Source organism: Epinephelus fuscoguttatus, linkage group LG15 (genome assembly GCF_011397635.1).
Source record: "Epinephelus fuscoguttatus linkage group LG15, E.fuscoguttatus.final_Chr_v1".
Taxonomy (NCBI): Eukaryota; Metazoa; Chordata; class Actinopteri; order Perciformes; family Serranidae; genus Epinephelus; species Epinephelus fuscoguttatus.
The window spans coordinates 4,363,938-4,389,478 of record NC_064766.1 but is presented as its reverse complement, the minus strand read 5'-3'; the positions used below and the strand labels follow the sequence as shown (position 1 = coordinate 4,389,478).

The 25,541-nt window shown below is 40.5% G+C and overlaps 2 protein-coding genes across 6 annotated transcripts; both read right to left on the bottom strand.

Moving 5' to 3' along the window:
* Nucleotides 1–411: 411 nt before the first annotated feature.
* On the bottom strand, nt 412–16,902 carry LOC125902801 (uncharacterized). Of its 4 annotated transcripts, XM_049599419.1 has the most exons (6): nt 12,683–16,663; nt 10,154–10,375; nt 8,692–9,827; nt 4,951–5,106; nt 4,564–4,662; nt 412–3,185 (listed from the first exon to the last, which is right to left on the bottom strand). In XM_049599419.1, exons 3-6 carry the CDS (start codon nt 9,811–9,813, stop codon nt 2,886–2,888), a joined length of 1,677 nt encoding a protein of 558 aa, XP_049455376.1. In that variant the 5' UTR covers nt 9,814–9,827; nt 10,154–10,375; nt 12,683–16,663; the 3' UTR covers nt 412–2,885. The 4 variants fall into 4 exon arrangements, with proteins under 4 accessions (XP_049455376.1, XP_049455374.1, XP_049455375.1 ...); XM_049599417.1 differs by lacking the exons at nt 10,154–10,375; nt 12,683–16,663 and adding an exon at nt 16,674–16,902; XM_049599418.1 differs by lacking the exon at nt 12,683–16,663 and having other exon boundaries at nt 10,154–11,378.
* A 646-nt stretch (nt 16,903–17,548) lies between these two features.
* On the bottom strand, nt 17,549–24,379 carry atg10 (ATG10 autophagy related 10 homolog (S. cerevisiae)). 2 transcript variants are annotated; one of them, XM_049599465.1, is made up of 7 exons: nt 24,305–24,379; nt 21,872–21,978; nt 21,621–21,767; nt 21,169–21,343; nt 19,806–19,903; nt 19,563–19,660; nt 17,549–19,377 (listed from the first exon to the last, which is right to left on the bottom strand). In XM_049599465.1, the coding sequence occupies exons 2-7, from the start codon at nt 21,974–21,976 to the stop codon at nt 19,254–19,256; spliced, it is 747 nt and encodes a 248-aa protein (XP_049455422.1). In that variant the 5' UTR covers nt 21,977–21,978; nt 24,305–24,379; the 3' UTR covers nt 17,549–19,253. The 2 variants fall into 2 exon arrangements, with proteins under 2 accessions (XP_049455422.1, XP_049455423.1); XM_049599466.1 differs by having other exon boundaries at nt 24,324–24,342.
* Between the last annotated feature and the right edge of the window lie 1,162 nt (nt 24,380–25,541).

Here is a 25,541-nt window from a genome sequence, read left to right as displayed (position 1 = left end):
GTGACCTTGACCTTTTACCACCAAGATCTAATCAATTCATCCTTGAGTCCAAGTATATGTTTGTGCCAAATTTAAAAAAAAAAAAATCCTCAAGGTGTTCTTAAGATGTCACGTTCAAAAGAATGAGGCAGACCAGGTCACAGTGACCTTGACCTTTACCTATGACCACCAAAAACTAATCAGTTCATCATTGAGTCTGAAACATTTTGGACATTTTTGTCCACTTTGACAAATTTGAAGAAATTTGCTTGAGGTGCTCTTCAGATATTGAGCTCACAAGGAAAGGACGCACAGATAGACCGACGGACAGAAGGATTAGAAACATAATGGGTCTCTCAACCTACTCCGGATTCAGGAACGCCGTGGGAAACTCAGATTTGATCGTAAACACGTGTATATGATCATGAATGCCAATCCATCGTAAAGTGACAGCGCGCTCCCGGTAATCAGCAATTAGCATAAATCCCCGCCCATGAATAGCCAATGACCACCATATAAGGAGGTGTAGGTGCATCCAGTCGACCTGTCAGTCATGGCGCAAAGAAAGAAAGGGAGAGAAAGAAAAAAGAATTTTTCCGAAGCGGAGATCGAAATAATTTTGGGTGAAGTGGACTTAAGAAAAAACATTTTATTTTCTTCAGTTAGTAGTGGTGTGACAGGGACAGGCAAAGCAAAGGCCTGGAGGGAGGTAACAGAGGCTGTTAATGTTGTCTCCGTGGTACAAAGAACCATGTCAGAGGTGAAGCGTAAATGCTTTGATATGAAACTGGAGGCAAAGAAACGCATAAACACACACACAAAAAATACAGCGATCACCAAATAAACAGAGGATTCATTTGTGGGGTTTTGAATGAAGTGGGAACGGGAAACCAGAGATGTTTTGTGCGTAATGGATAAACTCTAAATCAGTGATGGCTGTCGGAATGTAGAGCTATTTAACATTTATTTTAACAAATGATACGGATAAAATATAGCCTACAGCAGTTTGTATGCATCGTCTTCAAATGATTTGAATCTTAATAGCCTAAAGCTCTGTTTTACACAACGTAAATTAAACATTTTTCAAATCAGATTTATTCATTCAAATGATCAAAAAGCCACAAAAACAAAACAAAACCGTGTTGTCTCAAATAATTCTTTAAGCTGGCGTGTGCTCCTTCGTGGCTCCACCACCTGCTGCTCCTGCTGCTCCTGCTGCCCATGCTGAACCCAGCACCGAGGCCGAAGAGGCTGTGATCCGGCTGTCCTTACGGATATTTTTATTATCATCATTCAACATGTAGAAAGAACGTGTAATCTATTGAGTCGATTTACATAGATAATTCACAATCATGAACCTAATCTGGATCTTAAACCTGCTAATTGCCAACTAATTTAATTAAATGTGTTATATTTTTAATATTTTGTAATGTTTAGATTACGTGTTTTAAAGGCATCTGTGTATTGTGTGCATAACAGAGCGCAATACGAATTAAAATGGTAATTTCCAATAGTGACAAGCAATATTTATGTGCTTTACTAAATTTACACAAGCACTACGAGTGGTCAGGAGCAGGAGTAGATTTTGTTAGTAGCTACGAAAAGATCAGAGCTACTAAAATATTGATGAATGCGGACATGCACGTAAATTTCCCTCTACGAACAGTTTACACACAAATTCCTTCTGCCCACGTTTCATGAATGAGACCCCATGCCTCTGCCAGGCTGTGGAGACAATTAAAAAAAAAAAAGACTGTAGGTTTGTGAGAATACATCACTACACGGAGTGTGAGGGAATAATCAATTATGAACTTGGTTTACCAGATCAATATACTGTAAGTTGAAAAATTAGATTACTTGAAACTGTTACTAATTTATTTACATATGTAACCAGTAGTGAACAGTCTCTGCAACCACCAACCTCAACTGAAATGTCAAACAAAATGTATCAAAGTAGTCACTTATTAAAACTTAAATGTGTTTCTGTATTTCCCCTCAGAGATAAAATAATTTAGCTACAAGTACAAAAGTTACATACAGCAGAACTTGTCTCATTGAGTAAAAAAATACAGCTTACATGAGAATTTTCAGAGCTCTTATACAACACACATTCTAATCATGAACAGAGCTTTGAGGCCCTTAAACCTGGTGAAATCTGTTCTGTTTTTTTTTGTAATCTGGGTGAACTGACCTTACCAACAAAGAAGCATGTGCACAACCACATTACAGAGATGTCACATGTGGAACTACTGTGGATTAGGCTTGGGCGGTATCATGGTACACCAGGGTATTAAGAAATCCGGATGATATGATTTTCAATACCGTCAAAAATACGGATGCTCCTGTTTCTGTTAACTTACTATATGTAGTGCACAGCACATAACACCATAGGTCAGTCTCTGGTCTCTACCGATGGATCAGGCAGCTGAGCCAAAAGACACCATGACACCAGTGGTGGAGGAATAGCACCAACCACTCTGGCTGTGTGAGCAGCACATGCCCGTCACGGGTTTATTTGTTTGTTTGTTTGTTGGTGCCCATTTAGTGCACAGGACCGTTAACAGCCGGTAAGCAACGTGTGTAATTATTAGTTTGGAAAATGTACGGTGAGCCTGCCGAAAGTAGCGAACACACTGGTCGGGGGCGGGGAGTTGCACCATATAGTCATACTGTCATGTACTGTACACTATCAGGAAGGTATGAAAAATTAGATACCGGAGAAGCCCACTGTGGATATTAGTTCCTTAAAACTCTGAGGCACAGCTCAGTGTTTTAACCCTTAATTATTAACACAGTTCTTTCAAACATCCAACACAAGTTTATCATCAAACAAGCAGACTCCTTCACAGCTCCTGAATATAACACACAACAAACAAAACCTAGCCTTGGACGAGGTGAGCCATTGTTCAGGTGAACAGTTTGTTTTTCAGGTTGATGTACTTGGATGTTGGTTTGGGCTGCAGCATATCAAGTCCTACAAACAGTCTTTGAAACACTTCAAACGTTTTGGCAAGTTTGGGAGGATAATCCAGGTTGAGGGCGTAGGTCAGGCCGAGGAGGAGGCAGCAGGCTTTGGACATGTTATCCAGACCAGTCAGAACTGGAGTCCCATCAATGATGATGCCCACTGCATCGGGCTGGTGGCACACGTAGATCCTCATACTGTGTGTTTTAAGGTCCTGATGCACTTCATCCTCTGCTGTTCTCTATAAAATATGTAACTATATACTGCTGTTAAAAGGCTTTGATTAAAGAAAATATTTATTCTGTAGTCCACCTCAGAAGATGCTTTATCAATCACTCAGTCTTATTGGGGCAACACATTTGAAAGCTTCATTACTATTTGAATTCCAATCCAATTTTTTGAGAGTAAAAAGCCAAAACTCTTCAAATGGTTTCACTATTTTACTACTTACAGGTTGCACTGTATGTAAACACCAGGCTAAATGCCCCCCCTGGTGCTTTGTGCACACAATCACTGAGAGTTCAGATGGTGTAAAGTGCATGTAGTATTACCACAGTCCAGAGACTTAACAATAATGCGCCTCATTCACAAATATCTTCCAAATTTTTTCTCAAATTTGATCATAAGAAAAGTCCTCAGCAAAGTCTATGTCAGATTCATGTTGTGTTCTTAAATGGCGGAATTGTTCACACCTATGTTCTCATAATGATGAATCCCATTGTCCTCGTAAATTGAAGGTCCCTACCAGATAATCTTAATTAGTGTAAGTACGTCCCGCAAATCCCCATAAAAGGGCAGGACACTGCACGCCGATGTAGGGCCACACACAAACTGAATAAGTGAACGTCAAACTAAAAACGCCATATTTAGTAGTGTCAGCAGTGGATATAAATCATACAAAAAGATGCATGGGATGTTAAAAATGCATGATAATTAACCACCTGACCCGCAAAATGCAAACTGTATTCATTACAGTACCACAACTGAGGACAGAGACGAGCGATGCAGCACACTCCAAAGTGTGAGTGTGTGTTCAGAGTGAGACAGAGAGAGAGGGAGAGAGACAAAGAGAGGGGTAGAGAACGCAAAGGTGAAAATGTCTTGCAATCTTTATTAATAATGTACTTGAAATGCTGCTTTGTCACTTATTGTCCTGCCCACTTGAATGGCCTGTGGTATCTTATAGATCTTATCAATCACTAATTTTATTAAATGACATGGCTCTGATTAACATAATCAGTGTGAACTGACGGGTTATTGTACTATTTATTCTAAAAACCATAATGCTTTCGTAAAATAATCAAAATAATTACATTTAAAAAAATTATAATTGATAAAAATATATCAGCTCAAAATGTGCTAAGAGTGCTTGAGTGTCAATAGATTCTGTTCTCATCTAAGAACAAATCCGCGATAAGAAAACCTTGGTGAATGTCAGAAAAGTGCACAAGTGGGTTAGAAGAACTTTGTTCTTGAGAGCGGTTGGTGAATGAGGCCCAGTGTTTTTATGATCTGAAAAAAAAAAACAAAACAAAACAAAACAAAACAAAAAAAACCCCAAGACGGAGCTCTCAAAACTATGCTAATACCTACAATACAGTAATCAGTAGAATACTTACATAGTAGTCAGAGACAAGCTCCTGCACACTCTCCCCCAGGTACTCAATGAGGCATCTCAGAGTCACGTCCCTCTTCTTCACCAATGAGGCATGCGGGTCCTACAGTTCATCATAACATCATGAATTATAAACTAATCCACATCTCTTGTCTGTATTGCTTCAAAAACAGCTTGTTTCACTCCCTTAGCTCATTTTTAGATTTTATAAGACAGCCATGAGTTGAGAATAGCCAACAGTTTGTCTTGATAAACAGATTTTCTTTTAAACCATTTTTTAAACACACACACACACACACACACACACACACACACACACACACAAAAGAATAAAATCAGCCTATTGCTCCAGATTCATTTATTATTTGACCTTGTTAACCTTTTTGCTCACCTTAATCAGCTCAATCAACACACTCTTCATGCGCTGTCCCACAGCTCCTCCCTTTGAACTGAATAATTCCAGGAGTTTTGGCGTGTGCCTGTCCAGCTGGGAGATGAATGTTTGCTCCAAGGGAACAGTGTTGCACCTTTGAAACTCTTCATTTATCTGGAAGACAGGATTTTGTCAACTGCTTACACAGAAGACATACAGAAGGTGTATAAGAGCCCACAACTCCACTGGATCCACCCACAACTCTGCTGAACCTGCTGGATTTCAGATTGGGCAGACTTTCTTAAATATGTCATATTCACTTCATTACTACAATGACCCCTACAGATGCATGATTTTTAAATGGTTGATATAGTTGTTTATAGAGGTGTGAAAATAGATGTATTAAAGAGGGAGAAGCTCTATGCCAGAAATTCACTGTACTAAAAAAAAAAAAAGGGCTTTTTTTTTTTTTTTTTTTTTTTTTAACAAACACACATTTTACACATTTGTGAGTCACTTGTGGTATTGTGCTCACAACCCACCAGTTGGCAACCACTGCACTAGAGCAAAGTAACAAGTTTTGTAATTTGGGTGAACTGGCCCTTTAACTACCAGCATATTTGATTATTGTATCACTGTTTATTGGTCTATGTAGCTGATAAGTAAAAGGTAATATCATTTTAGAAGTTTTTTCAGTTCATAGTTTGGCAGAGGGCACTGCCAAGTTGATTTTTACTCTGAAAGTGTTGTTGAGGTTTTGTTTTTAAACAATAATCAAAGTTGAAAGTGGCTATTGATCATCATATATATATATATATATATATATATACAGTACAGGCCAAAAGTTTGGACACACCTTCTCATTCAATGCGTTTTCTTTATTTTCATGACTATTTACATTGTAGATTCTCACTGAAGGCATCAAAACTATGAATGAACACATGTGGAGTTATGTACTTAACAAAAAAAGGTGAAATAACTGAAAACATGTTTTATATTCTGGTTTCTTCAAAATAGCCACCCTTTGCTCTGATTACTGCTTTGCACACTCTTGGCATTCTCTCCATGAGCTTCAAGAGGTAGTCACCTGAAATGGTTTCCACTTCACAGGTGTGCCTTATCAGGGTTAATTAGTGGAATTTCTTGCTTTATCAATGGGGTTGGGACCATCAGTTGTGTTGTGCAGAAGTCAGGTTAATACACAGCCGACAGCCCTATTGGACAACTGTTAAAATTCATATTATGGCAAGAACCAATCAGCTAACTAAAGAAAAACGAGTGGCCCGGCTGGCCTGGGAACGCCTCGGGGTTCCCTCGGAAGAGCTAACGGAGGTGGCTGGGGAGAAGACTATCTGGGCTTCTTTGCTGAGGCTGCTGCCCCCGCGACCCGGACACGAATAAGCAGAGGACGACGAGTACGAGTACATACAGTATATACACACACACACATATATATATATATATATATATATATATATATATACACATATATATACGTGTGTGTGTGTGTGAGAGCACGCCAAGTTTCCTGAAGACTTATCTCCATACACAACAGTACTAGCCCGCCGGCCCTGACCACCCAAAGATGGCGGCGACGTTGATGCATCGCTGAAACGTGCTGAAGCTGTCAACAAGGTACCTACTCTATATGATATCTATGGCACTGACAGTGACGGTGCCTAGCAGCAGTCAGCAGTTGCTCTCCAATGCTACAGTCATCATCATGCTACCTAGTACTAAAAGAAAATCCGGTTTTCAAAAAAGGAAAGAGAGAAAGGAGAGAGAGGAGAGGCAAAAGAAAGGGTGTCAATATGTGACCCAGTTTTTCTCCAAGAAAGGTGGGTAGCCTATAGTCTGAGAGTGGTAGAAATGAACCTTAGCTTAATGTCCATAGTGAAATAAGCTAGCTACAGACTAGCGTTAGCCTACATTTCACTCCTTTTTAACCTACATTTAATCAGTGCAGGTAAATGTTTAGCAGGATATTCATATTAAATCAGTTGTCCCTGCCCCTTTTACCAGACTCAACAACAGATGAGTCAGAAGCAGCAGCCCTGTCTCCCCATAACTTTACCCCTCCCTGTCTCAATGAAGAAGGTGAGCAACATTGTGCTGAATGATATGCCAGTTAGCATCATTGCAGGGAGTCTGTGGGAATTTCTCTCTCTCTTTTTTACCATTACAAAAAAGAAAACGAAATATTTTTTAAAGGACAGAAATTCAAACAAATTATTTTTCCACATAATGATTATTATGAAACAAAAACAGCCTTCAACTGTCTGTACTGGATGCTGGGCAGTTGGAAACATTAAGTATCCTAACTCAGCCTGTATAAAAGTTACAGACATTATTAAAATAATCCAGTTAGATGCTTTCATTTAGATTGAATTATGTCTTTCATTAGTGTTAAGAGAATTTTCCATTTTGGGATTTTACAATAAAAATTACATTTAGACTGTAAAAGATGGCCTTTAGCACATTTTTATTGTGGCTTTTAATCTTGCATCAAATAGTGAATTGCATACTGTATGCAGACTGTTGCATGTACAACTCACTAGCAGTAAATACTGTACTGGTAGTATTGAGCTACAAGAAACAAGACAGTTACAAGCCTTCAAAGTTAGAGTTATGTAAAGCTTTTAATGGGTCAGTTAGGTCCTAGAGATGTGGTGACAACAGCTGCGCAGAGGGGGCCCAATGTGATTTTCTTTTCATGGGGCCCAAAATTCCTGGCGGCGTCCCTGAGTAGAGTAATACAGCATTGCTTTAACTTCCATGTTGTGCTACATTCCACTAATAAACACATTTCTGCATCAAAATAAGACTTAAAATAAGTGTCTTCTTCTCCTGAATCCAGTGCATCTCATATGGATATGAATCTGCTGCTGTCACTGATGTCCAGTGTCTTGTTGCTGGACAAGGACAGGGATTCAGTGAGGTATTGTTAGCAAAGTTATCCTGGACACTCATTCCATATCTGTGGACATTATTCTTTTTGCCCTTCATGCATTGATTGTTCTGTAGATTGTCAAGTTTTTTTAGGTGGTATAACAAGTTAGTTGAGTTGCTTTGCAGTGCAGACACAAGTCTCAAGTACTCCTAAATCTGAAATACTTGTAAACAACGGATGATGGTTGATGACAGGTGATTTTATTTGGCCCGTCAGCATCTGCAACATTCAGGAAAATATTTCACAGGTTGCGGCTGCAGGGTGTACACACGCTGGTCGGTGACTTAGTGCAAGCTTGGCTGTTTAGACATAAATAACAACATGGTGCCTGTCATACAATCCTGTATTGCCAAACAGTGCACTAAAAGATGGTTCTGAAGACATTTTAGGAATAGGAAGAGGAATAGGATTTTAGAAATAGGCAACACAGTAATAGAATGTAGATTCATATTTGATCAACAGTGCCTAGTTTTAGTTTTACTGCTTGATCTGCATTTGGTGTGTGCAAGAGTGTGTCAATGTTTCTCCAGATCCGCTCCTATAGTGTTTGTGCCCATGGTGGCGGGCATGTGAAAATATAACAGCAACAGCCCAAGAGTCACAGAAAATCTGCTGGATTTTCGCTGGCAATTGAGAAGAGATACTGTATCTGAGCGTCTTTTAAGATGGAGGAAAGTTTACCATAGCTCATTTACACTTTACACATTTACACACTCTTGTGGGCCTCTCCAGTTTGGGAGCCACTGTACTTCACTACAAGATGTGCATTTGCTAGTGTGACAGAAGGAACATTCAATCAGTTTCTTTACCTGTACTGGTTCGAAGAGGGCAGGCCATCTCTCTCTGAATTCTGCCACTGTCATGGACTGGCCGACTACTTCCCTCCTTCTATAGCTGTATGTTCTGGACATCATGTCATTGATCATCTGACCATTGTCCTTTGTCCTGCTCACTGCAATAAGCTCCAGTCTCACATTCTCCAGGCTTTCATCAGTTTCGCCGGCTGGATGTGGGGGAAGGAAGTTCACCTCAGCCTTCCTTGGTTTCTTGATATTTTTGGCAGGTTGTCTCTCGCCCTCCTGCTTGTGTTTCAGTGAATTTATTAGCAGTTCAGGGTTTCCGTGTGCTTTAAGTTTGCTCCGATAGTTTGCACACTTGTATTTTAGGCTTTGCTGCCACCCATAACATCCATTATAAGAGCCAGGCTCCCTCAAGCAGGGATGCTTCTCTATTAGTGCCTGTGCAACGACAGTCCTCTGTGGATCATTGGGATAAGCTGTGTAGGAAAACATGGCCTCCGCCAGGCGCTCCAGAATGTCAGATTTGACACTAGGTGATGTCAGCAAGATTCCGTCTTTGAGAAACTTTTCATTGCCTTGCCTCAAAGCCATCTCCGTGTTGTAGGAGAAGGTTGGAATGGGAAAGATGGCAGGCCACAGGCTTTGCCTCCCAGTAGCAGGGGAACTGGGAATCACAGCATCCTGTGAATCCACAGAGAGACGATCATCTACAGATGACGTGTCTGATGTGTCAGGGTTGCGCTCCTGAGGGGCCGTGGCCATTAATATACCTGGTGATAATGGCACGTGCTCTACTTTGACTATGTCTTTATCCTTCAGGCTACATGTAGAGGTTATTGTGAGGGAGTTATCAAAGTCAGCGGGTGTGCGCTGCTGAGGAGCCGCTGGCCTTGTTATACCTGAAGGTGCTGGCAGGTGAACTACTTTGAGTGTGTCTTTATCCTTAAGGTCACCTGTAGAGGTTAGCGTGAAGAAGTCATCAAAATCAGCATCTTTGTACAGAAGGCCTATCTCTGTGGTGATGGAAAAAGCTTGTTTAAACACTTTAATCAAGTCCTCCAAAGTTGAAGGGAGGCCGTTTTGGAAAGTTATCTTCTTGATATCGTGCTCGATGATGACTCGAAATCTCATGGCCTCTTGCGTACCTGTAAGTAAAAACAAACAAACAAACAAACAGAAAAAAATAATAGTTAGACATAAGCCCTTTTTACACAGATATCACGCTACAGGGCCACTACTAATTACCTTCTTTATGCCACCTTTGTATTTTTACACAGAACCATACAATGGTGGCATCATGCCGCTACAGAGTGTGATTTTAAACAGCATATTAGCATTGTGGAATCAAAAGAGGCAATAATAATTGTGACATGTAAAACAGCGTTGGCCTCTAGTGTGACATATAACATACGCGTTGGCAGCACTTTACAGACGAAAACAATGTCATAACATGGCAATAACAATCATTTACCATCCCTGTTATATGGCAGTTGATCTCGTCCTCTGCTTGGAAGGTAAGGAGCTCCCAGACTTGCAGGACCGCCCCTTAAAGTTGGAGATTCGAATCCTCAGTTGAAAACCCCTCAGTCGACTGGGATTCCCTCAAATCGAGCAGCCTTTTTTTTCTTTTTGCGAGCCAGTGCGCTGTGCAATTGCAATGCAATTCTCTGGACAATCTGGTCCCCAGATTTCCCTGCAGAATGAGCACTCTTGATTTTCACGCTACTCTTTGGTACAGACAGCTGCGGATGTGATGCAGCTGCACAGAGGAAGAGAAACTTTCCACTGAAAGGCTCTGAAATAACATTATCTCCTCTCTTTTGCTTGGAATTGGTGAATTTACAGCTCACAGGTACTTAATATTACACAGTCTCTGGCTTTTGTTTTGATACTAAGTGTGGGAAAAAAAGGTTGTTGCCCATTTCCGATTTGTTGTTAGCGCCATTAGCTTGTTTACTATATTACATGAATGCTGTTGTCACACTCAACGTCCCACTTTCAAAATTTATTGTGAAAAAACAAACAAACAACCTAATCTTCCAATATTTGCATTAAACTTATTTGACTGACATAATTCTGAGCCTGGTACAGCCCTACAAATCTCACTGTTTTCCCGATTTGCAAATATTTTCAGCTGCTGCTCTTCTTCTTTGAATTAGGCACTAATTGCTAACAGCTACTTTCTAAATCTCCCGTAGTGGATCGGATGCATAACACGTTGTCAAAATGTCACACCCGTACCACCCATGACATCACCCCACCAGCTGTCCCTCTTATACAGACATTATTTTGGCACTGTTACTACCTCCATTCTCAGCTCAGAGGCGAGACAACTCCCCCAACTCTGTGATTGCACCGTTTATACAGAGCGGCAACGCGGCATAACAACGTGAAATTCCTGCCTTTACAAGGCAGTGTGAAAGGTTCTATTGGCAGGGTGAAATGTTTTCCTGTGGTTTGTAAAATTGTTTTCCAATATCTCTCTTTTCCTGTGAAAGAGGATTTATCTCTGTAACTTTAAGCTGCATTCATTCACTTCTGTCAGTTAGAGAGCACAGAAACATATACACATTGCTGACAGACATAAACCCAAGTCATTGACATAAGAAGTTGGTATACTTGCTGTGTCTCTAGGCACCTGATACACATAATTTCAATATTCCTTAAGTAAAACCTTTGAATATCTGGTAAGCACTGTATACAGGGCAAAAAAAATTAACACCCGCCAAGCACCAAATGCGGCTAGATTTTCCATTTGGCGACTAAATCTCGGATTGGCCACATTGGTAGGTAAATATATGAACATTTATATATACATATACATATATATATATATATATATATATATGTATATGTATATATATATATGTAATACGGTGGCTAAGAGCAGACCGGCATTCTGTTTGTTGTGTGTCATACTTAAATTGCTCCCCGCTGCATCAAGGAACCTGTAGGCCTACTCGGAGGACACACGCACATGTAGGCATATCACGCGCCTAGATCCGTGATCTGCTGTTAGTAGCAAGCAAGCTATCACTGCAAGCGTCACGTGGCGACATTTACCAGGTGTAAGTAAACCACCGACAAAACGAAAAAACACAGACGAGGATGAAGCAGAAGCTGTGATGTTACAGAAAAAAAGAAAGCTTTGTGAGAAATGGAGGTTCGGCGATAACAGCGTTTCAAGAGGCTGGCTACACTACTATGTTGAGGGTGTAGTAATGAGCTGTAATGTATGTTGGCAATATGCTAATGAAAAAAACGTAACAACTCGCTTGTCATCGGTAACAATACGATGAAGCTGCAGAACATCCGTGACCATGAACGCAGCAAGTGTCAAAGTACAAATGTTTGAAGTACAAAGTGCTAATGGAATTTTGAGCTCAAAACTTTATAACATTAAACTAATTTTGCTTCAAATTTCACTCTGGCCTCTCCTTTAAGCTTGTATTCAACATAATACTTTTTTATCTCAATTAAAAGTACTGAAACAAATGTGACAGAAAAAGGCAATTCATTATTTTGGCCGGTGGATTTTTTCATCTACCAGTCCAGTCAAAAAGTTCATTTTCAGCCCTGACTGTATATTAAACTACAAACTCAGACAGACTCAGACTTTGTCTGTGTGCTTCCTGGTGCTGAGCAGGAACAGCTACCTAAAGAAGCTAATGACAAAATGAAAGAAAACTACACAGTAATTGTGTGAGCTAGTGAGGTTGGGTGTGTGAGAGACATTCTCAGACATTCTCTTACAACAATTTAATTCAATATTACTATATAAAGTATTGATTCATGCAAGTTGACTTAAAACTTTTTTGGACTGTGGGTATCGCTACAGATTTAGGGGCCATACACGTGCCGCATCTTTAACCACCTGGAAAATGTGAGGTTGGGTGCTGCTTTTGTGCCTTTTTTTGAGCCAGCTTTCAAGAGCATAGCAGCAGGTTGCCTTTGAGGTTGCTAAGCAACCATAACAAGCACTGCACCATAGCCCATTTACCTGAAATCCTGAGCGCAGTGCTGATCTTCCTCCTGTGGGCACATCATCCGTTGGGCAGATGTAAAGCTCTGGCAGCTCTGCACCAAAATGATCCACTTTCCATATTTATTGCAGACTGGTATTTACGAAGGAAGGGAAAGGTATCTGTCGTCTGTGATTGGTTGTTCCTCGTCACATGACATGCAGTGTACGCTATTACGTCACAAAAGTTGAACCCAATTTATCTCAGGGTGCAGCCATCACGCCCTGAAAAAAGGCGCTCAGGAACGTGTACGTGACAACAGTGTCACTCTGGCGTTTGAGCACGCCTGCCATGCGTCTACATTGAAAACAATGAATTTGAGAGTGTAAAAAACACGTCATGTGTGCAAACCCATACAGCAGAAAGCATGAATTACAAACTTTTTGCATTATTTTCTAAGGGGGGACTGTCTAACAAAAATATGCTATTGGTTACATTATGGGAAATGAAGGATTCAGTATGTATTTACACAATAAATTTTATTGGACTGAAAAAGGCAACTTTTAAACCCTACCAGGTCTTCATTAGGCAAATAAGCCAACATTACAAACAGCAAGGTATACACAGACACCAGATTCAATAGACACCAACTTTAATAGGCAAAACTTTTATCAACAAAATTCAAACGGACAAAATTTTATTGCAGATAGGAAGAAATGAAGCTTTGCCTGATCTTCCTTTGTGCATGTCTGCTCTACTGCTGTACACTTAATATGTTAATCCCAACGCGTTCAATTCAAACTTTTGTCAGTTGAAGTGGTATGTAAATATATTATATAATACAAAAATCGACACAGCATAGTATTGCAATATTTTGCATGGCGATATTGTATATGAACGCCAAGTATCGACCTTTTATTATATATATTAATTTTTTCAAATACACACTTTCATACAACTTTTGGTACTAGAATAAAAAAAAAATCAATTGCTTTTTTCGGTGAACTAGAGGGTGCTGATGTGTTTTTTTTCCCCTGGTAAAGTCCCAGTCAGCAGCATTTGGCAGGAAGTTCATCAAACAAAGATGGAGGCACCAGAGAAAGAAATCAGAAATGCGCCATCAACGTTTCCATCAACTGTCTGGACATATTTTTGATTATTTAACACAGAAGGAAAGGAGGACGAGGTGAGCGGAGCGGAGCAATGAGCAGAGCTTCAGAGCTGCTTTTCTGAAGCAAAACAAAAGTTTACATGTTCTAAAAAAAGAGAAAACATCGCATGCCCTGCGATGTGACTATCACACATGCACACATCACAATGGTGATGTTCAATCGATAGCATGCGTATGCGTAATGACGTGAGGCATTACGTGGTATTGGGTTGGTCATAGGCTGTACTCGCCGATGTCCGATGCCGCATTTTAGGCAGTATCGGAGGCATTTCCGATACTGGTATCGGTATCGGTACAACTCTATCGGAAATGGCAAGTGAGGGGAAGGCGCACAATTGTAAGTCGTAATTACCCATATGTTACTGTTGTTTTGTCACGGAATGTAGTGTTTTCATGCGTAGTTTAACCTTCAAACCCGTGGTCAATGTATCAATATAGAGCCCACTTGAAAGTAAGGTCCCGCTAGATGACAACGGTGTCAGCGCTCATAGATAATAAACATGTGTATGAGCGCTCAGGCTGCCCCAGAGAGCAGCCTCTCTCAGGTAGTCCTTTTGAAATTCGTGGCTGATATCTCTGTAGTGGTTAAATATGAAATGTAATTCATTTGGGGTATGTCTAATGGGCAATATTCAGTCTCAGTCTCTGTGTGGCTGAATAAAATTTTCCTCTGAACATTTGACCTGTTTGATCCTCATTTCGGTGAGGATAGACTAAATGAGAAACTACTGTCAGTATAATCCAGTACAGTTCAACAGCACCACAATCTACAACTCAACACTTCAATAAAATGTTAGACTTAATAATATATTAAACTGCTGTTGTTTTTTCTAAGTGTACCAAGTAAACTGTCAAGTCTACATAAAAATGTAGACAGAAAGCATAATGATGAGACAAATGCAGTGATGGACAGTAACTAAGTATTTACTCAAGTAGCTACTGTACTTAAGTACAAATTTGATGTACTTATACTTTGGGAATTTACATTTTGTGATACTTAGAGGGAAATACTGTACACTCTACTCAAGCTGCATTTATTTGATAGCTATAGTTACTTTTCAGATAGTTTGTTTTATATATTGTAAGTTTCATATTTACAAGTTGATGTGCGTTGTTATAGATTAGACTAGTACACTAGTCAAAGGTGTTAAAATTAGTTCTACCATGACAACATTTAAATGCTGCTCACATGTAGCCTATGTGTAAATTGATCAATTATTACTCAACACTCATGTAGCTATATGATGATTACAACGCTTGAAAATGGGTCACCATGCATAATGAGTACTTTTAATTTTTCATTTTAAGTAGGCCTACATTTTGCTGACAATACCCATATACTTTTAGTCAGATTTGCAGCACTTTTACTTGTGACTCAGTTTTTGTTCTTTGTACCGATTCATTTAAAATGAATTGGTGCCAAATTTTGGTACCTGAAGTGGAGGCGGAGCGAGAGCGCATGACTCGCACCTCAGACTCAGCAACAATGGCGAGCCGAAAGCGGTCCAAAGTCTGGCTGCACTTCACGCCAGTCGACGGAGACAATGCTCGCTGCCATATTTGCGACGCAACATGCAAGGCAGGTGGGGGAAACACTTCCAATTTAAGGAATTGTATTTATTTCTATTTAAATCTTTTTATTGAATTTTCAAAATAAATGCATGTGCAGCACTGTTCCTAAATGTTCTCAATAAAATGTTGAAACTGAGAAGTTTAGACTTTAAAAAGTACCGAAATAAGGTACCGTTTGGTACCGGTACCGAATTCCAGATACCGTATCGGTTCAATTATGAACGGTACCCAACCCTAGTTGTGATATTACTACTTTTTCTGGGTACTTTGTCCACAATTGGACAAACATACCAAACAATAGAGACATGCAAGCATAGCACGTCTCATCCTCATCCTCCGCTGTCTTTCTCGGATCTGCCTCCTCAGCTGGGCAGCCTCCTCCTCAGCCTGCAGGTACAGCAATCCTGCTGCAATAACTGCACCAAGACGCCTTCTCCGATCCATGTCAGGTATAATTTTTTTGCCCGCAGCTGGCTTTTGATCATATTTAATCTATTTCCAATTCCCGCACCTGGCTTCTGATTATGTGTAATCAAAACAAAAGCCAGGTGCGGGGAAAAGTTTGTGGAGAGTTGGTGGTTATTGTGATCGTGAGCGTTGGCGAGTTGGAAATCAAAAATCAATAAGACATTTTATGAAAATATTTTGGCTATTTATATGTTTTTGTGTGTCAGTTATGTATTATGTTGAAACGTTAAAAACGTATAGGCCTACATATTAATTTCTTACAATGAAAAGACGCATGGCTGGGCTGTGTTTATATTGTTTTATTCTAAATGCATGTAGGCTACAACACAGTGCAACAGCCAAGGCGAGCGGAGGTGGTGACATTATCAAGTTCGCAGCTGTTCCAAAAGCAGAAATGACTGTACCGTCCTCCCGTTCTTGGGAAGTCTGGACTCTCGCGTGGACTTGCCAAGTCCACAAGTCCGAACTGCTGAATTTGAGTACTGAGAAACGCCTTAAGACTTGAATGAAAAATTACGCCAACTTAGTTTTCGGAGTTATTGTGACGGAGACCATAGAGAATTAAAGTGACCGATGACAACAACACTTTTGTTTCATTTTCCGCTTTTATTTTGAAGGCCGTAAACGGCTAATTTCCGGCTTGACCAAATATGCCGCGGGACACTAAATCACCTTTTCTTAAACACCGCAAAGCTACTGCTCTTTCTGTTCAGTCAGCTAGTATAGACGTAGTAATGTTACCTTGAATAATAACATAGAGCTGAGATATCAATTTAATGAGCCCAGGAGAATCAACACAATGTAGATAAACTTCATACCTGCTTTGTTGATGAGGAACTCAGACCTCTCATCTTCCAGCAGCCTCCGCTGGCGGTTAATCTCTTCTTCATAGTTTGATATTGTTGTTTCCAGCAGGGCGGATATTTCCTCTACAGCCACCGCGAGTCGCTGGTTGATATAAGTTTTCAGGGTCTGGAGTGTTGACATTTTCAGAGAAAAAGTGGCATGCGGAAAACACGTTGAAGATGTTGTGCTCTGAGCTCGAGGTAGACTGCACGGGAGAAGTATCGCGTGAAGATTCGATACCTCGCCTTACGCCAGAAACCACGTGACCATCCCAAACCAGGCCTCGTTACGTCATATATGTATCAGAGCGGTGGCAACCTGGTGTTGAATACGGGATTTCACAAAAAATATGTGATATTTCATAGATGAAAAGTGAAATTACTCTGCAAAAAAAGCGGATGAAAAATGAAATAAAAACATTGCTATCCTCAGATGCTATTGCTCTGCATAGCACCACACACCAGGTTAAAGAAACAGACAGGAAGAGTGTGCTCCACCCTTGACACACTTTTCTGTTGCAGAAACCTGTGGAGCTCTGGCTTCGTTACACTACAGTCATGCCTGAACTACTTTACCTAATTCCACACAACACTACTTGTAATCCCTCAGGTTTGGTGTTGTTACCTGGCACTGTGCTTTACAAGTAGAAATTAAAGCCATTATATTGGGTGCTATACCCCTAATTTAATTGCTGAATGCATCTGTTAGAGTGTAACCAATGCAGCCTGAATACACATGCAGTTGTTCTGTACCTTGGACTGTGCATTTGTATTGTATGCACTTCATTTACAGCACTGGGTTAAAAAGATAAATGTAGAAGATGAAATGAAGACAAAAGAACCCTTGCTAAATATCATTAGTTTATTTTCTAGAGGTTATTTCAGAAACATGTCATTACATTCAAACTCTGGAGTGTTGGATAAATGCATCATCATTTCACTGCAGCTGTTTCCAGAGAAACCTTAGAAATATCAGCTATAAAGTGTCCCAGGAATGACTCCTAAAACCCCAAAATTAGTTAGCATAGTAGCACTCTCAGCCCCCCCGTCTATAAGTCAATGGGCTTTTGGTTAGATGCCTGAAATAAGGTCTGTGGTTAATACAAGCTTAAGAGATTGTCATGTTTTGTTCTGCGACATTAAATATGTCAGTAAATACCCCAGTCATGGATTCTGTAGCTTTTATGTCTTAAAAAAGGCGATTGCTAACAAGTGGCTAAATGAGACTATAGAACATCATCACACCAAACATGGCCTTACAGACTGGTTGTGGTGTAGTTTGTTTATAACCTCATGTTAGTTTTTTACTAATTGCGATTGCATTTAGGCTTCAAAAATCATAAAGTGCTGTTCATTTGTGACGATAATCTTGCTGAACAAAATCTATAAAGAGCTTAGTTTTCTGCAGTAATCCAAAATCCAATGGAAAAACCCCACTGGCTTTTTGACAAGTGAACCAGGGCGACACTAACTTCCATGTCGGCCTACAGAAAAACTTCGTCCCTAGAGTACTCTATACAGCCTGGTCTCACTCCCATCAAAATACAGTGCATGGGCAGTAACACCAGGGGACACCCTTTAGCGTCTGTATGAGATGCACCAGGCTTTCAACCAACTCCATTGTAAACCCATGTGCATCATTATTAAATATTCAGAGAGTTACAGTATAAAGAGCAACAAAGTCCACTTTGAATAGGAGGAAAGGTGGATGGGTCCAACAAGCACAGGACTCTGAGCCAGGTGACGGGTTTTTGTGTTGGGTGTGAAACTACAAGTCACCATTGAGTTACTTTGTCACCTCAGTTGTTAGTCACTTGTCAAGGTTTATTTATACTCCCTTTATGTATGAAAATAGATATGTCCATTTCAACGGTTGTAAACATCACTGTCTTCATACTTCCATACATCCGTCATGTTGGCACTGACACGACCAACAGATGGCACTAGAGGGCAGAGTCAAAAGTTTCACACAACAACAAACAAGACAGCAGCTGTGGTCTATGCAACCATTATATAAATCCCAAAATGGACAGAATTTTTTTTTCACTATATTAGCAATTTGTTCCGTTCTGCCATTATTTAATTGTCTTTGTCATCTATTAAGGTCATACATTTTATGTTTCTTGCTCTGTATGTTATATTATGCTATGTATGCATTTTTAAATAAAATGTATTATTATTATTATTATAACTTGAAATAAGCTTCTCTGCCTCCACAATATCCAGTGGTATTGCTCTGTTTCGTCCGTATACATAAGCTTTCAGGAAACATACACAAATGCAGACAAAATGAAGGCAGAGTACGGACAGAGGGCTCCGTCTTTCTCAGTATCTAACGAGCCCTTAGTCAGCTGATCTGAGTGGACTCACGTGACCAATGTCAACCAGGATCTTTTCCTAACCCTAACCAAGTAATTTTGTTGCCTCAACTTAACTGTGACCCCTCAAAAGCAGCTGTCTGTTGCCCACTTTTCCCAGCTGATAATCCAGCCTCTGTAGAGAGAGACTCCACAGTGATGCTGACAGAGAGGGAGAAGCAGAGCAGGTGCAGCCTCAGTCTGGTTTGGTGCTGCTGGGTGACGCTGCAGGACAGAGCTGGATGGAGTACTGGAGAGGAACATCCAGACCTACCACAGGACCCACCACACTGAGCCACGACAACACGTAGTTCACTGCCCTGCCACACAAACACAGACACACACACAGTAAATACTATGAACCTGACAGATGTATGAAGTGAAGAACAATCAACCTCACTTGGCTTGCGAATGCTTCAAGTTTCATGCAACTTTAAATGTACCGAAGGACCTGATGCACAGTGTAATACTTTTTTTAGATTAGTGAGTCCAACAGTAGACCTACTTGTGCTGTTCCTGAGCCGCCTGCAGCACGGGCCGCATGAACTCCTCTGTTCTACAGGGGTGTAGCATAAAGAATGGCTGACCCAGCAGGGGATGCTCCTGACACAAACAAACACACAACACACAACACACACACACACACACACACACACACACACACACACACACACACACACACAGGTCAGTGGAGCTTGAAGGAGGATGATGATGATAAAGATGATGGGTACACCTCTCCTGGTTTTACCTGCAGAGTGATTGTATTCAAAGGACTGCTCTGAAGCCGAAGCCTGAAGTTAGGATGAACAGAGCTCCACATCTCCTCTAATGACAGGCTCCTCCCCTCTGACATGGTGAAACACCAGGAAGAATATGCAGCAGATAAGTCACTGAGGGCATCCTCATAAAATACTGACATGGCTGAGATATGAAAAGGTGTGCAGTCCCTCTACAATGGCAGCAATTTATTTTCAGGAGAACTCTTGACTTGCTTGTCTTGTCTTGTCTTGTCGCATCCCTCAAGGTGTCCACAGACTTTTTCACTATTGTTATTTTTGTTTAATTGTCTGAGTTTTAACTCTTTTCTGATTAATTCTAATGAGGCTACACTGAGGAAGGAGGTTGTATTTTCAGAACTGATAACTAGTTAATTGAGCAGGCTGCAATGTGCTGTCTATAAATAAGGGACATGCAGTTGGTTTGGACATTAGGGCTCTGTGGTGGGATGTGTATATGTTTACTTTATTTTATAGCCTTGATGTGTTCTTTTCTTTAAAGGGGCTGTATGTGAATTCAGAGTGTATGAGTTGTCTGGACCCGATTCTCAGCAAGGAGGTGGCTGAGCCAGTAACTAGCAGCTAATGATGCTAACTCCATAAACAGCGCTAAACAACAACAACAACAACAACAACAACAACAACAGTGCTGACAGAGCTTACAGTGTTAACCAGTTGGGAAAGTGAGGGTGACGACACCATCCTGATATCAGCAGGGCAGGGCAGTGCAAAGCAGCTAGCCAGTGGAATAGTAACATGCATGTGCAGCTGGACCAGCTTACCACAACAAACCATAGAGAAGTTTGAAATACAACACACACAGGGGAAGTGTGACTTCATTGTCTGCTCATGACACCATTATTCCACTACATCTTTACATAGCAATTAGTGCTTCGCTGCTATATTAATGCTCTGAATGTCACATACAGAACCTTAAGTGGGTGTATCACATTACATCGGCATCAGAAACATTTTTCTTCCCCTCCACTCCCCCTTTCCCTTTTAAAATGTATCTTATTTATGTTTATGTACATTTTAACACGGTGCACATTTTAAACTACCTACTTTTTCCTTTTATCTAAATCATTTTTACACAAGTAATTGTTGTAATAAAATGTCTTTACAGTAACCGTACTTGTACCTGAGCACAATACTTTTTTATCCCTTCAGCTAACTACAATACAGTCACACCATTCACAAAGTATACTTTACTCGAAACCCCTCACATCTACATCAAACAATACCATCTGTAAATAATCAACACATCATACTGTACATGTCTGATGGTTGGAGTGGCAGTGTGTGTATGCAGTGACTGTCTCACATGTAACTAACCCTGAGTGGAGGCTCTGAAATACAGCACAGGAGTACCATAGCTGCAGGAGTGCAGGATGTGATACTCGTACTGCAGCACCTGGCTGCTGCCTTCAGACACCGGACAGCCCCCGTTATCATCATCATCATCATCGCCGCTGATGCTGTCAACATCGGCTGAGGCAACAGGAACAGACTGTGGAGGAACAGAGAACATGGAGACAGTGTTGAATGTAACGGGGTTCACTTTGTAGCATTCAGCAGCATTTAGGCTGCTGGTGTTGTCTGTGGCTGCTTCAAATCTGAAGCTGGAAATGAGCCATCAGAAGACATGAAACTTCTTAATTATTAAAGGTGTGGAGATTTGGAGAAAGAAATATTTTAATATGTTAATTACAGGTTGAAGGCACAGATGGAAAATAATGATATACCGTGAATGTTGGCATGTTTTCTTCCAAAATTCAGTCTTTCACCTGTTCTGTTTCTTGCCTCTGCTTGTCAGGCCAGGGGTGATAGGAAGTGAGTGACTCTGCATCTGATCCTTCCTGGTCCCACACTGGGGTTGAGTCAATGATGACTGACCTGAGAGCAGTCTTCCTCAGGTAGCCCTCATCTGAACCCTGAGCACGGATCAGACACTACCATTAAGCGCATTCATGGACCCCAGCAGCAGGCTGTCAGGCTCAACAGTACTGACAGGAAGTAAGTGTATGAACCTCCTCACCCGGACTGCCTCCCAGCTCCAGCCGTCTCCCAGCTGCTGCGACTGCTGCAGCAGGAGCTGACAGCAGCGACGGAAGTTCTCCTCATCAAGCACACACGAGCTCATCTCTGCACAGCAACATGGGGGAGAGCAAAGGAGGGAAATGAGAGTGGGTACAATTATAGATTACATCTTTTTAATATGGAATCAGATAAATTTTACTGAATGTAAAATCATATGCCAGTTGTGCCAGATGGGTCTCTACACAATCCAGGATTGCCTTGCAGAGTTAGTCAAATTAAAACATTATTTGAAAATTACAGGAATGGTCAGAATAAATTTAATGTAAACCAAAACTGAGAATCAGCTGCAGCTGTAGTCCTATTAAGCATATGTACCGCTCAGAGCACTATGTCACTCATAACCTGACCAGAGCTCAGAGGTCTGTGCCCAGTTGAGATGTGGTATCCTGCCTCTGGGAGTGGAGACTGGATGCTTTCATTCAACACAAGAGGAGATAAAAAAAATGTCACCTGTGTGACCTCAGAGAGATTTAAAATGAAATACACTTTCTGTTCTACTGTCCATTTTATTACAATCTCAGATATAAGCTTTTCCTTAAATTGTCCTGATTTGTTTTCCATGTCTGATGAATGCAGACTTGAGTTTCTGTTTACAGATAAAGTGTTTCAGTTAGATCAGTTTGTGTCAAATGCTTACCAACTGCATCTGAATCTGAATAAATTACTGCGTGTTCAATTAGTCATACTTCTATAATATTATTACTGTCACATAAATATAATATACATATAACACAGTACTACTACTAATATTACTCATATTTCTATAATTAGTATTATAGTTGTTATTGCTATTATTGTTGCTGCTATGCATCTCCCTTTATGTCTCATTTTGTTCTGCGGATTACTGTTAATTTATTATGTTGATCTGTTCTGTACGACATCTATTACACTTCTTTCTGTCCTGGAAGAGGGATCCCTCCTCAGTTGCTCTTTCTAAAGTTTTTAACATTTGTTTCCCCATGAACGGGTTTTTTTGGCCAGGTTTTCCCCATCCGCTGTGAGGGTCCAAGGACAGAGGGATGTCATAAGCTGTAAAGCCCTGTGAGGCAAATTGTGATTTGTGGTATTGGGCTTTATAAATAAAATTGATTGACTGATTTGAATTTGGATTTATTGAGAGGACTGCCCCTTGAGATGTAGCATCTCATTTTAAAGGGGGACCTCTAGACACAAATACAAAACAAATACATATACATAACAAACATACACTACAAATACACAGACACATACACCTTGCTAGCCATCTCCAACCCACACCCCGAGCCCTCAGCTGTTGTACAAGAAAAACTGGAATTGGCTACTGTCAACTTAAAAACATGAGCAAGTTGTTTTGAGATGTGAATATAAAGAAGTCCTGAAAGAGGTAACAGATCTTAAGAAAAGAAGATTATTCCAGTCACATTAGAATGACCTATTTCCAAATTTTTTGAAAATTCTGGGGACAAAGAAAAAGGGATATTGCATATGTCTAAGCCGATATGAAGAATTACATGGAGTCAAAAACTGTTTGGAATACAAGGGACGACTGAAATGAACACATCTCAAAATTAACTTGCCTTCTAGATTTAGGCTGCAACTAATTCAGTGATTCAGCAAGCATTGGTAAGGTCTACATGGACACCTCAAAACTTAATCAACAACAATGAATCATATTTTATAAAGTGATCATGTTTTCTATGCACAGTACAGTATTTAACTGCTGTCAGATTAATATTGTGCAGAAAAAGGTGGTATGATGTTTCCACCTTAACCTGAGTAAAGTAAAAGTATAAGTAAGTAGCACTTTGAGGAGCAGCTGATATGTACTGTAGATATTCTGTCATACCTGTTGCCTCATGTGCCACCTTGCAGCACACCAGCCAAATGGAGCACAGCCAGTCTGTGTACCATACTACATCCTAACAACAGTATGCCGTACACAAATGCTCATAGTAATAGTAGCACATTAAAGATCTGTGTCTTTTGTTCTTTAAATTATATATTTAGAACATTAAATCCTATACTTTCTTTTTATAGCCAATTCAAGGCAACATTTTGAAAAGAAATGCATGGGCAGATTTTTACAGCGTTGGAGGGAAACGGGCAGCACAAGATGAACTGTACAGGCTTCTACGCTGGCAAGCACTTTGTTATAACGTTAGTTTCTATACGCATCGCAACACAGCGGACTTGAAGACGAGCCACGTTATTCTAACAGCCGTTTCTCAAACACATTTATATCGCAGTGTTACTGTTGTTGGTTTGAGGTGACAGATTAAACCTTTAACGTCCGTCAATTAAAAACTTAAACACTCGGTTTAAGTTCCGACCAAAATGAAGAAGCCCTTCACAGAGTACAGAATATAGAAAACACACACTGCTAGTGACTTACAGCTTTCTTTTCCACTTACAGCTGTCTTGTAGGAAAGGCTGAAGCAATATTTCTGTTCCGGGTCGTGAGATCACGTGACTACTACCGTCACCTTTTAGATTTATTATAATAATCTGTCAAACAACACATGTATACCAAAAGGCTGGAAAACGTAAAAACTGCCTAAATACCAAGAAGGTTCTTTCACAAAAAAGGGATGTTAATCAAGTATTACTTTTGTCCTTCGTCATCCTTGAACTGACTGCGGTCTGTTGGTTGTCTTAGAGCCGCTAGATGGCAGCACATACCAGGTTAGAGCTGCAGCAGCTGCAGCGGCCTGTGGGGGTGACATGACAGCGCCACACAGAGTAGGGTAGTATGTTGTCCACCATTTGACCTGCAAACACAGCAGGACCTACTCCTGCACCCAGGCTGAGAGTAAACTGTTCTAATACCGAGGTCACGAGGTTTCACTTTAAGAGTTTTAAAGACACTTTTAAAGGGGAACGCCACTTACATTAAGAATTCCAATATGTTATTTCCATGGCCAAGGAGAGTTTAATCAGTATTTGTGAACAGAGCTATGCTCTCTCAAAACCACTAACCAGAGAAGTAAAGTGGAAATCACACCACTGCTGCAGCACAGTGACGCTCATAGCACTCATTGGATGCATCGCGCTGCAGTTCGTTAATAGGCAACCATACAAAGTTATACTACTTTCACTGAAAGGTCTGTACTTCCTCCACCTTCGCATTTGCTTAAAATCATGTGCAGACAGCCCCTGATTCAACTTGAATTTTCATCTGAAGAGCTGATTTCCAGAGCTATGACTCGCCAACCAATATCTTTTTGATCATTGTCTTTATAATGTCAGGACTGTGGGTTAAGCTTGGGATATTCCTCAGCCTCAATGTGCATTAATTGTCACACATGAGACACAGCAACAGCTACAGAGTTCTCTTTGCATCAGAAAAAGAGCTGCTACAGGAGTTGGTATGTACAAGCAGAGAGCGAGTGGAAGAAAAACGCATTTAATTTCAGGGGTGGTGAGGCAGGAAACAGGACAGTGGTGTGAAGTGCTGCAGGGCGCCACATGCAGGAGCTCTGATGCACGTCTAGCCGCGCTGTCATGTCACCCCTACACAATTATTTTTAATGGCAGCCATTAGAGTTGATATTTTGACCTGATGGTGGCACTAGGAGAAATTTCATGAGGCATCTACAAACCTATGGGTAGATCCTCTTGGGAGAGTGAAG